Below are 15,475 nucleotides of genomic sequence, written 5' to 3' on the forward strand. Positions count from 1 at the left end.
CTTTATATGCCCCAGTACAGGGGAACCCCAGGGCCAAAAAGGGGGAGTGGGTGGGTAGGGGATTGGGGGGGTGGGTATGGGGGACTTTTGGGATAACATTGAAAATGTAAATGAGGAAAATACCTAATAAAAATAAATTAAAAAAATATAATATATAGACAGGAATAAACAAAAGCTGGAGATAAGAAGTTTTGCACAACACACTGTATCTTCTTCTTAACAAGCAGTTTCCTACATATGAGGGATTGAGGCCATTCTGTGCTTGGTGCAGTCCTGCAATTATGGAAAATATGCAATCCAACAATTTAGGAAGAGGGAGCCAGAGTAACAAAATCATCATGTTAATAACTAGATTCTCCTTCCTCATCAGCTCTTGCCATCTTTTCATTGTTATCTAAGTCTGAATTATGTGTATAAATACCACCCTATCTCTCTTGTTTCTGATCTAGCTAATGATTGTATATCCTGAACATAAAGATAGGGTGATTTACTGAAAATATCATGTGTTAAATACTCTAAAAGTGCTCCATATTTAGATATAATTAAACATATTCCTTTTTATTATCTGTGTCCCTGTTACTTTAAAGATTTCACCTCCTAGTGTTCTTCTCTATCTCATCTACGCAAACAGCTATATGAATAACCCCTGCCTTCCAATTTTTCTGCCAGCTGTCCTTTTACAGCATATTTTAAGTTCAATTAACTTTTCTTATCTCTTTCAGTTCCATATTCAAGTCTCACTTTCTAACAACTATTACCTTGAGAACCTGAAGCATATATCCCACCTGCATTCATGCACCTGGGAATATCTTTTTTCTTACCCTTTAACTCTGTTGCCTTTTTTATTAGTTCTTTATTTTTTTTACATATTATGCAACTGTAATGTTATGCTATTTTTTATATCTGTATACTTTCCTAAATATAAATTTTTAGTGATTTTATATACTAACATGTCCAACTTCTTTAAATACAGAATGCCTCAATGTAATTAAGCAAACAAAAGTTGATTCTTTAAAGGAATTAATAAAACCAAAATGGTGTGTTGAAAGTATGAATCAGTATTGGATGTATCCATGAAATTATCCAGCTATTTTCTAGAAGAGACTTAAATAATTACAGCCACAGATTTGGTTGAAAGATGTATTTGTGTGAATGTGTGTTTACATAATCCATTGAACACATATATTTATATACAAATGAGAAAAGAAAAATCTAATGTATTTGGTAATGTATTTTCAATTTCATTGAGTTAAAAAAAAGATGATGTAGTATTTTTGTTAAATATTTATGGACTCTAAAGAACATGTTTAAAGTAATTGTAATTAACACATAGATTAAAATTTGTAGTTTTAAGGAAACATTTAGGCATGTGTTCCATTCATTGAACATAATGAGGAATCAAGTAGGATGACAAAGATCACAATCAAATTTAATCATGTAGGAATTTGTTACTGACTCACTGGATGGCAAACTGACAAAATTCCAGTTTGAACTCACTGGGTTACCAGGCATAAGTGTTTATCAAGGAAAGGAACTAATTCCTGGAAATTATGTGTATGAATGTAACAGCTAAATACAAATTTATTTCACAACAAACAAATATTCAAAATGGTGTAGGAGAATTCTTAGCAGTCTGAAAACAACCTCCTGATAGATATAATGACTTGTTTTAGATAGTGTAGAATTTTTATCTTGGAAGAAAGATATAAAAATTTATATGAAGATCATATAAAAAAACTTACACCAACCTTAGTATCTAGATATATTCAAAATCTGTATTTCCTGATTCGATGAGCACATTAAATTTAGTCAGTGCATATATGGTGACACTTCAAACATGTGTACTACAGCACTGAGATGGACTGACTTTTAAATGACACTTGGAAGCCTACATCTGAGCATTAGAGAAGATTTAGATCTTGATAACTTCAAAAGAGTTGAAAAGTCACTTTCTTTCCACCCAGTGAGCTTATGAGTCAGGATAGATGATGGGAAGTAATGAGAGACATGACCTCCACATACTTTTGTGTTAGCACTACAATAAATCTTACCTGTTTTATTTTCTCTCGGTTCCTGTCTTGCCCTTTTTCTCCCCATTGAAATTGACCCTTCATACTTGCCTAGGCCTGATATTCTAGGAAGGTAGGCTATTAAATTATAGCAATATTCAAACAAATCACCATTCCAAACGAGGTATGACCAAGCCAATTTTTCTCAGTAATAAGATTTATGACTAAATATTTCAGGTGAACTATTTTCATGGAAAATTGTTTGGATAATGATTCTGACTACAATAGGATTCATGATGATAGCCTTCTGCATGACTTATTATGTTCAGCAACGTCTCTTATATGGTAAGTAGGCTTGAGTGTGGGGACCATAAGTGGAAGGAGGGGAAGTTGCTAATGCTAATCAATCATTACTTTCCAAACCAGTTTTTTCAGTTCAAAACTCTTGGGTCACATGTTATATATGTCCTTATCAATTTTTGGTCCTACATCCTCTGCTTTTGCAGATGAAGCTTCTGACAATGCTGTTTACAAAAGCTGGCATTGCCATTACTTTAATCACGTTGAAAACACTTTTACCTATGGTGATTAGAGAGCAGTGAAAAGTGACTTGGGTATCTCATCACCCATGCTCGAGTGAGAACTTTAGAAATATAGGGATTTATCTTTGAATTATAAAGGATAAAGTAAATAACTTGTCACTTAGGATATTGTAAGTAATCCAAAATAAGCTCATTGGTTCACTAATGTAGACTTAGATAGAATCATTGATTCTTCTTTATGGGTACACTGTTGAAGTGAATAAACTACTTCTTTGATTGTTCTTTTTTTTTTAATTGTTTAGTTTTGTTTTGTCAAGCCAGAAAAAGTTGGGGAAGAGTGGTTACCTACACTATGCAATGGTCAATGTGAGTCTGAACAGCCAATCTGAGGATAAGGTATCTATACAAGCCAAACTCCATATCTATATCTTTTCCTATGAGATATGGAATTTTGAACCTATTTTCTTTAGTTAGACTTGCATGTTCTTTGAGATGAGATATGAATTATGGAACCAAGCCTTAGCTATCTGAGAGTAGATTATCATCTGGGAAAGACAGCCTTAGTGTGGAAATTTTTCTTTACATTGCATCAGGTGGAATGCCTCATTGGTAAATGTGCTGTGTTTCCCGGGCTTATGGAGATGAGCCCCAAATGCCTGGTTAACTATATATTGCAATCTCTAAAAGTATCTGATACTACAGAAAATCATAAGAAAGCTCTGTAAGCAGTCACTTGTCTATTCCTTGGGTGATAATGCATGAAACTGAGGCTTATCTGCCTACCTGGAAAGAATTTTCCCACATGAGTGGAGGATGATGATATAAAAAGACAGGGAAGTTGCTATCCTTCACACTACTCTCAGATTTGACAGTAAAAGATAAACCAAAGAAAGATGAGGAGATCTGAACTTAACACTTCTCACAGCTGGTGATTGAAGAAGTTGGATCTTTGGTAAGGAGATCTCCTTTAAAACAGAAAACTTAGAACCCACTGTTCTAAGTTATAAATACATACAGGTACACCTATACACATATACACACATACACACATATAGATCTATAGCTACCATGTAGATATTGATATAGATATATAGAGGAAACACATGAGGTAACTGATAGAATATACCCATCATCCATGATTTTTTACATCAGGAAAAGATAGGCAATGATAGGCATCCAAACAATATTTATAGAATATCCTCAATCTGGGCTGCTTAAAATTGGGAAGATTTTAAGATAAACAGCGAATTTCTCAGGACATGGATTTTGTGGGTCATGGGAACAGATGGGAGAATGTCGGTATCACAGAACTGGAAAAACAGTTATTTAACTATCAATTCTGTATAACCTGAGGCAATACAAGGACAGCAGTCTGGATGGACAGACTCTCGAGAAATGCTTTAAACACTTAACTTTCTCCAGCCAAGGTTCTCATAATTATTAGGGACAGGAAGAAAATTAAAAAAAAATAGTCATCACCAAGGAATATTGTTAAACAAGATGTGGTCAGTGCCCAGATTTGCAGGCTAGCTAGAATCTGTTTATAGAAACTCAAGGGAAAAAATCACTTCCTGGTATGTCATTTTTGTAGCTTTCCTGAGCCCCATGGTGGTGGATGTGACCTTTGTGAAATAGAAGAGACTTTGACAGATCTGAATGACTTACATTGTTATTTAGATTAGGTTGTTAAAAATCAAATGTAATTAAGATGGAATAATTAGAGGGTAATTTAGATAAAAGGGTCTGCTAGGTTCACTCAAAGACAAATGGGACATCTGGGATGCTAGGGGATCTTTTCACCCAAATACAGAATATTATATATCAGTAAACTTCTAGCAGGCTTTAACACCTTAGAAAGAGTTAATGAACGGCATAAATGTTAAAAAGAACATAAGGAAATTATTGAGCTTTTTATAGAGATAGGTTATTATCTCCTAGCAGATTATATGATATTTCTTCCCTGAAAATAACTACTCTGGAAGTGAAGATTTTTATCTATCATCTTTCAATAACCAGATATGACTAATAAAGGAAAGAGGTTTTGGTGTTAGATCAGAGCTGGTCAGAACCACAGAGCAAACTGCAGTGGTAGGCAGAGCAGGCTAAATATTACCCTATTCCTCCTTAGGTCTGAGCCAGAACAAGCAGCACAATATGACACAGCCATAGGGACATAGTAGCATCTGAGACTGTGAAGGCCAGATGGATTATAGAATATGATTGGATTGTAGGTGGCTACATGAGTAGTCTTTCATATTCATGTACCTGTACCAATATGGATTTTTATAGTCATATCATTGATATAAAGAATGAGATCTTTTAATGCAATATTAGTTCTTGTTCATGTTTCTTTATTAGTGTTCTTTCATCCTTACAAAACCAATTGACTCTTGCTTGAAGTGGATAGTAGTGAGTCTTCAAAGATCCTGTCCACCCCATGTAAAATATAGTTCATTATGTAATGCTAACTCATAAATGTCATAGATTTGAAAGTATGTGTGAAAACAATTAGGGAGTGTTTGTCAAGACAACATATGTAAGTAAAAACCAACAAGAGAGATTCTGCAAGGATCCAAATGGATATTAAATGAATTTTTTTTTCCGAGACAGGGTTTCTCTTTGTAGCCCTAGCTTAATGAATGGAGGCACTAACTCTCTAGAAAGTCTCTGAGGCCAAGGAAAGCCCATCATCTCACAAACCACAAGAATATTTCTGCTGCTGTTAGTTTTGCTGAAACTAGATGATAAAAACATGTTGCTAATTATATTCCACCATTTGTCTACATAATATCAAAAAATCAGGATAGGAGAAAACTGAAAGTTCCCTCCCTGAGTCCTGGCTTTCATTGTGCCAGGAGATCCAATAGAGACTACTTTTGTTTAGATAAACAGTTTTAGAGTACCCAACATATCACATTTAAAACACTTGTGTTTCTACCCAAAGAGTACTTCTGCTACTAGAATGTAGAGGGAAATCTGAATTTTTCAATCTCTGTGGAGATTGCTAGCAGTCCATTCTCCTGAACAAAAGTGACATTTGTTATAACATAGTGACTCAATTCTTAGCTATAAAGTAAAAATAGTATGCATCTACACAACTATCTCAGAGTTCAAAAAAGGTCTTAAAAATGAATCAAAGGAATATAAGAACTGGATGAAAGGGTGGAGGGTTCTGTAGTTCTTTCCTTTAAATTGAAACATTTCTTCCTGGAGAGTGACCAAAGACTCATAACATTTAGGAAGCTAAGGAAACTTAAAAGGATCAGAAAGATCATGCATCTTAGATATCTCATGATACTCATTCTCAGTATTGTTCATAAAATCATTACAAATACTTCTGAGGAAAATATTATTTTAGTGGAAGATGAATGTTAAGCAAAGAGCTCTAAGGAAGCAACTTTCATGAGTCACCATTTACACTGGGAAGGATAATTTTTAGTTATAAAGTTATCCTTGAGTTATTCAAGTTTTTCCAAGTAACTCCAGAACTTATTGGTCTACCAAGCTGAACTTGGGTGGAATAGTTTTTTGTTCTATTGTAGATGCTGTATCTGGGATTGTTTGTTCATATCTCCCCATGAGAAAACATACAGCAATATCTGTCATAAACCAAAAATTAGAACTTTGATATATCTAGTGTTACTAGTACTGGGTGGATGCTCCCCAAAACTCTGTCAGTATATAACAGATAATTGTACATCCTGATTTATTGAGGCACTACTTAAAATAGCCAACCACTGTGAGATCAGTTTTGATGTTTGCAAACAAAGGAGTACATAAAAATATATAAGAATGTGATTTATAATGATGGTGAAGTTTTATTTGCTATCAAGAATAAAATTGTCATTTGAAAGGCATAAAGTGAATGTAACTAACCAGGTAATTAATATTTTAACTGATAGACTCAGAAATACAAATACCACAATTTTCCACATTTGTGGATGGTAGAGTTTACATAGATACAAAAAAATCAGTTAAAATATGTATGATATTAATGCTAAAATATCATTCTCTGGGAAGTAAAGGAATCATGAAGTAAAAAGGATTTTATTGTGGGGTGGCAATATAGCCAATGATTAATGTATATCTAAATAAAATATGTTAAATAAACTCATCACTATATGTGGGGATGATATGTGGGGATGAATATATGCCAATAAAATTAGTATTCTCAAACTCATGTATATTTTTGCCATAGGTCTATCTTTCTAGAACACATTCAGATCCTCTAGATCTCCAGATCTCCTACAATGAATGTATTATGGCCACTCACTAATGATCTGGAAATTGAATGTTTCTACATTTCTCTGAAGTTTGAGTTTCTTCCTTTATGTTTCTAACTACTCTTCTGAACACTGCTATATTATTGAAATAGTCGTCAGTTTCAACCTGTGCTATGGGGCATGGTGTGGGATCATACTTTTGAAAGCCACAATTACACAACTTTCTTTATGCTAGATTATGCTAGATAACACTTGTAAATATAAACTTTTCAGAAGTTTTCTTTTTATTGGTATTATCGAAGATTTTGACATAAGTATTTGCAATTAAGAGAAAGGCATACACATAAACACACATGCATGAGCACAAGGATATATGTACATATATGTGTGCATATGAGCATGCATGCATGCACGTGCACACACACACAGAGAGAGAGAGAGAGAGAGAGAGAGAGAGAGAGAGAGAGAGAGAGAGAGAGAGAGGCAAGAGACACAGAAAGAGACAGGAGACAGGGACAGAGAAACAGAGTCAGAGAGGAAAGTGAGGAAATCTTTTTTGAAACCTTGAAATCCAGTGAAATATCTCCTCACAGAACAACACATCTTTTAGTACTTCCCCCCCCCCCAATCCCATCTGAAAACCAATAAATACAAGCATATAAGTAGCATTTCCCTTCAAACAAGTGACTAAAGTTTTCTAGCCAAAGGATGCAAACGACCTATGGCAGTAAATTCTCACATTATGTAAATTAGGGTATATTAGGCAGTTTAGATGTCTTCAGAATTATCCTCTTTTCTGTATTTTTAAAACCTAGAAAAAACAATAAGTAAGATATAACTCTGTCTCTTGCTCTTAGTAATGCCTACTCATGACAAATTGAGATGGAATAGAGGAAGCATTAGCCACTTTTCACTGGGCTGGCCTAATCTCAATCCCAAATGGGCAACACCTTAAAAGCTTGTATCCCTTTTATTCCCTTCCTCTTATATTCTAACAATAAATCTTCCCTTCTTCTATGAATATAAGAAGACAGCATGAAAAAGTAGCCCTTACACTTGTCCACTAACAATGTACTCTACATACACATATACACACACATACACTCACACACACACACACACACACACACACACACACAAGATCTTGATTTCTTGATTATTTTTCCAATGTAGAGTAGAAACATCACGTGATTGTAACATTATTATTTTTTTTTTCTGAAGGTAGCGTCTCTGAGGGGAAATGTCATTGGTTAAAGAGTATAATGGTACTCATGTTTTCAGTGATTGCAGTTACAGGAGTAATGCTCATTTTGCATCTAAAACAAAGAGGTATGTATGAAACTGGAAGATTCCATCCTGTTAAAGTATTTTCCCAACTGGCCAATAAGACATTTAGTAAAAGAAGAATGATTGTTTCTTGAACTTCAGGAACAATAAGCATTAGAACATACCTATAAGATCTAGATCCCAGAGCCCTGAATTTTGCAGGCTTAATAATAGACTTAGCTAATTATCCTGTTAATTAATTTGGAGGGAGATATGTTGAAGAACTCGGAGGATGCTGGAGTTGTGGTGGGAGGGGGTGGTCAGTATAGACTGTATCATACTTGTTCTAAAAGAAAGATTTGTTTTTTAAATTCATAGTGTTCTTCACACAAATTCACATTCATCATCACCTAATAAATTGCTCTAAATGTTTTATACATTTAACATATAAGAGATAATAGTTCATACATTAACCTTCTTGTCATTTTAAATATTATTTAGGTGTATAGGATTTTTTTGCCATTATGTGTAGTGCCTGTGGGAGCCAGAAGATGGCGTAAGATTCCTCAAAACGGGTCCTAGCCACCATGTGGAATATCAGTCCTCTAGAAGAGCAGTCAGAGGAAATACAGAGAGTTCAGTGCGGTATGGCCATACACAACCAACCAGAGTTCCCAGGGTCTAAACCACGAACCAAGGAGAACATTTAGAGGGACCCATGGCTCCAGCCATATATGTAGCAGAGGATGACCTTGTTGGGCATGATTGGGAGAAGAGGTCTTTGTTCCTGTAAAGGCTCAATGCCCCAGTGAAAGGGAATGCCAGGACAGGGAAGCTGGAGTGGGTGAGTGGGCAGGGGTACATGCTCATAGAAGCAGAAGGATTTGGGATGGGACAGGAGGCTTCAGAGAAGGGATCAGGAAAGGGTGTTGCTGTAAATCTCCAACCCAAATATGTCCCAGCAATGAAAACACAACTCAATTAATATGAATACAACCTGTGCACCTATACCTCAGTTTACAACCTGAAACCTTACAAATGGGCAACACAATAAGTTCATTGGTTTACCAAAAAACAAGTAAACGAACCAACAAGGACATGAATTTGGGAGGGAGATAGGTTGGAGAACAACTCAGAGGATGCTGGAGTTGTGGTGGGAGGGTGTGATCATTATAGACTATATCATATATGAACTTTTTTAAAGCCAGAGAGTAAAATGGATTAGAATTGGTAGTGGGATGAGAAACTGAGAAGAGTTGGGGGAGGAGGAAAAACTTGTCTTCAGAATATATTATGAAAAATTATATTCAATTAAAATGAACTTTCAAAAATGAATTCAAAATAATTATATTCACAAAATAAAATTAGCTCAAATAATAATTGTCAAAGTTAAATAGTTTAATTTAGTAATGATTCAGATAAAAATTTTAAAGCAAATCTTCATTGTGAAAAGATAATTTCAAATTCAATACTTATTTTAGATTTTGATGCAAAGCAAAGGACATTCTTCTCAAAATTACCTACTTTTTGAAAAAATTTTGTTTGATTTCATGGTGTTCATAGACAGGCAGAGTCATTTTTTGTTTTCACTTTTGAGGCAGTAATCATAATGAAAAAATTTAAAAAGTAACATATTTGAAATATCTTGTCCTTACTTCTATCCTTCAGGTCTTATGGAAATTAACTATGAATGCACAGAATAATTAGATGAAGTAGTCCTATATACTGTAGAGGTCCTCAACTTATGAGTCATGACCATTGGATCACACATATTTTCCAGGACTCATGGACTAAGACATCACTAAGTGCTAAAATTACTATTATGAAGTAGAAACAAAAATAAATTTATAACTAAGTGTTGCTAAACCACTTGAACCATGTATTTTCCTGTTGGTCATGCCACAAGAGTTGAGAACTGCTACACTATTGTAAGCCAGAGCTATATCCTCAATCATACTGCAGAATCACAAGGCTGAATTGAACATTTTAGTGAAGTTTTTCATTTATTTTCTCCTGTGAAATGAGTACATGAACAGCCTTAAAACAAATGAGTTACTTGCAAATTGGGCAATATCCTATCTGCATAAATAACTTTTAGAGTCTTATTATACTCAGTAGAACAATCCAGTCATGAAAAGACACGATGTGATTTTATTTATATAAGGCCATTGAATAGCCCAGGCCTTATATATAGACAGTAGAATGGAAATTGCAAGAGCTAGAGGTAAGAAAAGAGGTGGACTTTTTGTTTGATGGGTACAGAATTTAATTTGTGGAGGTAAAAGCATTTACAGAGATGACTGGTGATGGAAGTTGTATAATATGAATGTATTTAATGTCACAAAACTATAAAGTAGAAAATGGGTACTGTGGTAATTTAATATCAAATAGCTTTGTCATAAAACTAATAAACTAATAAAAATAATGTCTCTCTGCTTTACAATTGGGGCCTGCTATACATATGAAAACTAAACTTATAGGTTAGAAAAAATTATAAACACATTGACAAATAGAAGAAATATCGAATATTTTATTTCTTATTTCATAAGACAACTGGGAAAATCATCACTTATCATGATGTTTGACTTTTGTTTGTATGATTATAGACTCTGATAATTTCAAGCATCTGATTTTTATTGGCCATGATGTTTCTGTGAACACAGATCTACAAATACCAATTCTAGAATGCATTCTCCATTTTCTGGGTATTTGTCCAAAAAATGGAGTTTCTGTATAACATGATAATTCTAATTTTTGTTGAGGATATAATGTACAATGTATTCTTCATTTGACACCCCACTAAAATATCCCAGAATATCCATTTCTTTATGCACTTGCCAATACTTAATCATTTTATTGTCTCTTTACACCCAGCCTGCCACAGACTTTAAGCTTTTTGGGGAAGATTTATAGCAGAGAATTCCATCTGTTTGGCTTACTAGTGGCTCTATCACTGAATAAAGCAGTAGCTGGTGGTCAGTGGGCATTGTTGAGTTTCTGAGCATGATAATTCAAAATTTCGTACCTCAACACTTTTAGCACTCATAACTGAAGGTGACCATAAAAGCCTTAGTGAGAGTACTTTCCACCCTCCCTCTCTTTCTCCTTCTCTCATTTTCTCACAAGACAGGACAAAAACTAGGATTCCTCATTTCCAAATTGTATCAGGAACCTAGTGCCTCTTTTTCCTGATACCTGGATAGTATGTTCTAAACATGAGAACTTTGTTTATAAGAGGTGAACATTCAGACATTCTCTTGTCTGCCTTTGGTAGTGGGTGGTAAGAAATTTATCTAAGAAGAAATCTGATCTACATCACAAAGAAAAAGGAGAAGCCCCAAACAAACCAACTGCTGTGTCTGTTCTTAAGTCCAATCATGTTTTCTCACAGCTGTCCGTGATTTATCAAACATAAAAATGAATAACTCTCTCAGAGCCCAGGGTCTTTCTTTATTCTAAAGCATGCTCTATCATAAAGAATGTTGATGACACATATGGTATTCATAGGATATTCTTTATATCTTTATATGATAGAATATTCTTTATATTCTGTAAATCTATTTCTTGCAGTTTCACTTTAGATCTAGACTGAGGAGGGACCAAGAAACTATTCCTCATCTGGAAGTTTTTTAGAAAGATGTACTCAATGAATCTCTGTGCCTTCCAATGAAAGGCACGTCTGTGGGTAGATCGGGAGTTTTCAAACTTTTCTCTTAACAAACATCTATACTGTCAATGAGTGTGTCTTGAGCAGACACCATTGGTGAGAGAGGGAATGTTACAGATGGGGACTGGGGAAGATGTATAGCAGTTAGAATAAGAAGACAGAAAGGAAAATGGGGGTGGAAAGAGAATGTTTCACGGGGAATATGATGCTTGAGAAGTGGAGAAATTCTTCCATTTCAGAGATCTTGATCATCTAAGAATGTTCTGTTCAACTATACTCTATGTGGACCTGAATTCCTGAGGAGCCTCAGTACTAAATAAAATAAATAAATAAATAAATAATATACTATACTTATGTGATATTCAAACTGATTAGTAAGAGCAAGAGTCATGCTGCTTGAGGAGAAAGGGTACCATCTTCTCATAAACTCTTGACACAAACAGGATCATCCCAAAATCAAGTAGGTCAAATTTCTTCTCTATTGTTTTTGTACATGTAGAAAGTATGGAGTGATAGAAACCTGCAAAGAAAGCCTACCTTCAAGGTGTAATCTATGGTTCCTATATTGTCTGCAACTATCCTGAGTCTTTCCTCTTTTCTCAGTCCCAGTTTCAGATCAACATTTTGAATTGGACACTTTGTGGCTTGAAGATATTAGTGTGATCCTGTGTGTGCTGATAGTGTTTATCATCAAGCTCATTTCATTTATTTACTTCAGATTAGAAGGTAAATATGATGGCAATGGTGGCAACTCAGAAAAGTAATGCACAGATGTCTAGAAGGTGACCATTCTGGTCATTTTGCATTAGTAACTATAAGAAAAACCAGATGAAGAACTGTGTTGAGTAATGGTTGGTAGATGTGGCGTCTTCATTTTGGGTATATTGGGGATTTCACTTGTATATATGGGAATGTCTCTCAGATTACTGACTCTCCAAGGTCATACTATATAATTATGCTAACACACATGCACACACACACACACAGACACACACACACAGACAGACACACACAGACATACACAGACACACACACACAGACACACACACACACACACACACACACACACACACACAGTTACTTAATCTATACACCCTGGAAAGCCTCTGAATATTGAGCTTTTGCAAAAACTTTATGATTTTTCTTAAAATTTGACCAATGACAGTTTAGAGTAAAATTTAAAGGCTACAAACATTAAACCAAGCTTCATCTCTGTTACATATGTGTGAGGAGACTTAGGTCCACCCTATGTACATTCTTTGGTTGGTGATACAGTCTCTGAGAGCCCCAAAGGTACATATTAGTTGACTCTGTAGTTCTTCCTGTGGAGTTCCTATTGCCTCACTCCTGCAATCCTACCTCCTATTGTCTCATAAGTGTCCCTGATCTCCATCCTCTATTTGGCATTAGGTTTCTGCATCTGTCTGAGTTACTGCTCGGTGGTGCCTCTCATAGGACAACCACACTAGAAGCCTGTCTGCAAGCATAACCATAGTACCATTATTAGTGCCAGATATTGATGCTTGCTTATGGGATAAGTCTCAAATTGGGCCTAGTCATTGGTTGGCAGTTCTTTCGGCCTCTGCTCCATCCCCCTGACCTTTCATTTCTTGTAGATAGGATAAATTTTGGGTTGAAAGTTTTATGGGTGGATTGGTGTCCCTGTTACTCTCCAGTAGAATTCCTGCCTGGCTACAGGATGTGGCCTCTTCAGTAGTGATATCCCCTATGATGTGAGTAATTTTTAAAGTCACCCCCAAAGATAACACCTTCATGGATACAAATTTATAAATTTTGCTGTTCCAGCCTTTAGGAGTATTTACGTGATTTCAAAACATAAAACTATGATAGTTTTATATCTAGCTTTTTCTGGTTCTTTTCGTGTGCCTATTTATCTCAGTCCAACCATACTACTATCTTCCCCTAGACCATGCTTCTTTGGTTAATATATAGAACCTATTTTCATAGAAAATATCTGTTGTACATAGCAAGAATTTCATGTCTTAAGCTTTGTTGTGCACATAGACCACATTATCTCCAAGAAACATTTTTCCAAATTAAGCTGTTCTTGCACATGCATAAAATATGTAGGCTACCTGGTGTCAGACAAAGTTTGATCCAACCTTGAGAACTCAGTCATGTCGATCCAAATTACCTTCTTATCTCATACAAATCAATAGTCTTCTGGCCTGGGTGTTAGTAGAGACCCCCCATATCTGGAACCCAGTGTGAGGGCCTGGACCCTCAGAGGAGGTAGGAAAACTCTATTGAATAGAAGCAATGGATAGAAGTTAGTTTTTCTTACCGCAGGGATCACAGCCATAAATAAGAGAGTGAAATAAACATAGTTTCTCCTCAATTCTCTGAGACAAGGGTTTCATAAAATTATTGAAATATTTGTTAAGATACAGAGGAGAAAAATTATCAGAATAACAGTTCTACAACTTTATACAAGTTACTGTTAAATTCAATCTCTGGTTTCCCAAACAAGGAACCATAGTTGTTGATAATTGGAAGCAAAATATAGGCAATGTGAAGAGAACCCATGAAAAGTGAGATAAAATTCTTGTCAATATTTTGCATGCTGGAGTATAGTAATATATTGATTGTATCTTATGAGAAGGATCATTATAAAAGAGAGATAGAGAAAAAAAACTTAATCTTGCACACATATCTTGGCAAGGCTTGGTAGCTTGACCCTTTCTTTTAACTGTTCAGGTCCAGCCAGATCAGCATATGTTTTAACACTTGACTTATGGGGAATGGTGTGTGTGTGGTTACATAGCCTACACTTAAATTTCAGGGCTCAGCTGACCCAGAGCTTAGCTTTGTATTTTCCCACACAGCAGGAATGTTGCATAATAGATTGATTGAAGGTCCCTATATGAAAAAAAATATGTTGAAACATAGTTTACTTCTATTACAGGAATAATTTTAACTAGGACATATAGAACCTTCAGTTAGTTCTTGAAATTTCCCAATTTATATAATTCCTAAAAGATAAAGTGTAACCTCCCTCCCTCAGCCTGAAATCTGGCTGATCAGGTTTGACTGCTATCACCAGGAGATCACCAGGGGTGGAATCTGCCACCCTATCATTCTGCAACTCCCACTGCTGATATCTTCCGCCTAGCTGTTCCAGAGTGAATACGTGGTCACCTGCAGCTGGACTCTGAAGATGATTTGGCCGGAATGGGCCCCTCCCCCTTCTTCATAACCTTGTGTTTCTGAATAGTAAAATTGAGCTTTGATCAGAATCTTTTCCTTGCTCCATTCTTTCTCTCGTCCGTCTAGTTCCCTCTCTTTCAACTCGAGTCTGCCGCTTCAGCCATACCCTGTTCCTCATGAGCAGCTGGACGGCCTGCAACAATAAAGAATAAGTTTTGCCTTAATACATTATTTCAGGGACATAAATACTTCTATAGAAACAATGGGGAAATCTGGAAAGGCTCTCTGCTCCTATTATGATTCTTCAAGGACATTACATTATTATACTTGAATTAAAAGACTGCTTTTTCTCTATTTCTTTACATGCTATTGGTACAGAATAATTTTCATTCTCTGTTCACTCCTTAAGCAATAAACAGCCATTGACCTTATATCAGTGGAAAGTTTTATCATAGAAAAAGGAAAATAACTCAAGTATCTGTTAATATTATGTATATATAGTGTATTTAAGCTAGTGCTGAATGAATTTTTTGAGGTATTGGTATTCTCCTCTCCTGGTTGTTTAATCAATATTTAGATAAGTGCTTAACTTTTTTGGTA

The 15,475-nt window shown here is 35.3% G+C and overlaps 1 protein-coding gene across 3 annotated transcripts in view; it reads left to right on the top strand.

The window, feature by feature from the left end:
- Positions 1-14,854, top strand: part of LOC110293057 (selection and upkeep of intraepithelial T-cells protein 2) — a 36,241-nt gene extending 21,387 nt beyond the window's left edge. The window contains exons 4-7 of one of the 3 annotated variants that reach the window (XM_021160823.1): positions 2,247-2,354; positions 7,996-8,103; positions 12,311-12,433; positions 14,772-14,854. In XM_021160823.1, coding sequence (XP_021016482.1) covers positions 2,247-2,354; positions 7,996-8,103; positions 12,311-12,433; positions 14,772-14,854 — 422 coding nt within the window. Of the gene's footprint in view, positions 1-2,246; positions 2,355-7,995; positions 8,104-9,708; positions 10,458-12,310; positions 12,434-14,752 lie in introns of those variants that run through there. The other 2 variants (XM_021160821.1, XM_021160822.1) reach the window with 2 other exon arrangements.
- The last annotated feature ends 621 nt before the right edge of the window (positions 14,855-15,475 follow it).

The sequence above is a fragment of the Mus caroli genome, chromosome 4 (genome assembly GCF_900094665.2).
Source record: "Mus caroli chromosome 4, CAROLI_EIJ_v1.1, whole genome shotgun sequence".
NCBI classification, from domain to species: domain Eukaryota; kingdom Metazoa; phylum Chordata; class Mammalia; order Rodentia; family Muridae; genus Mus; species Mus caroli.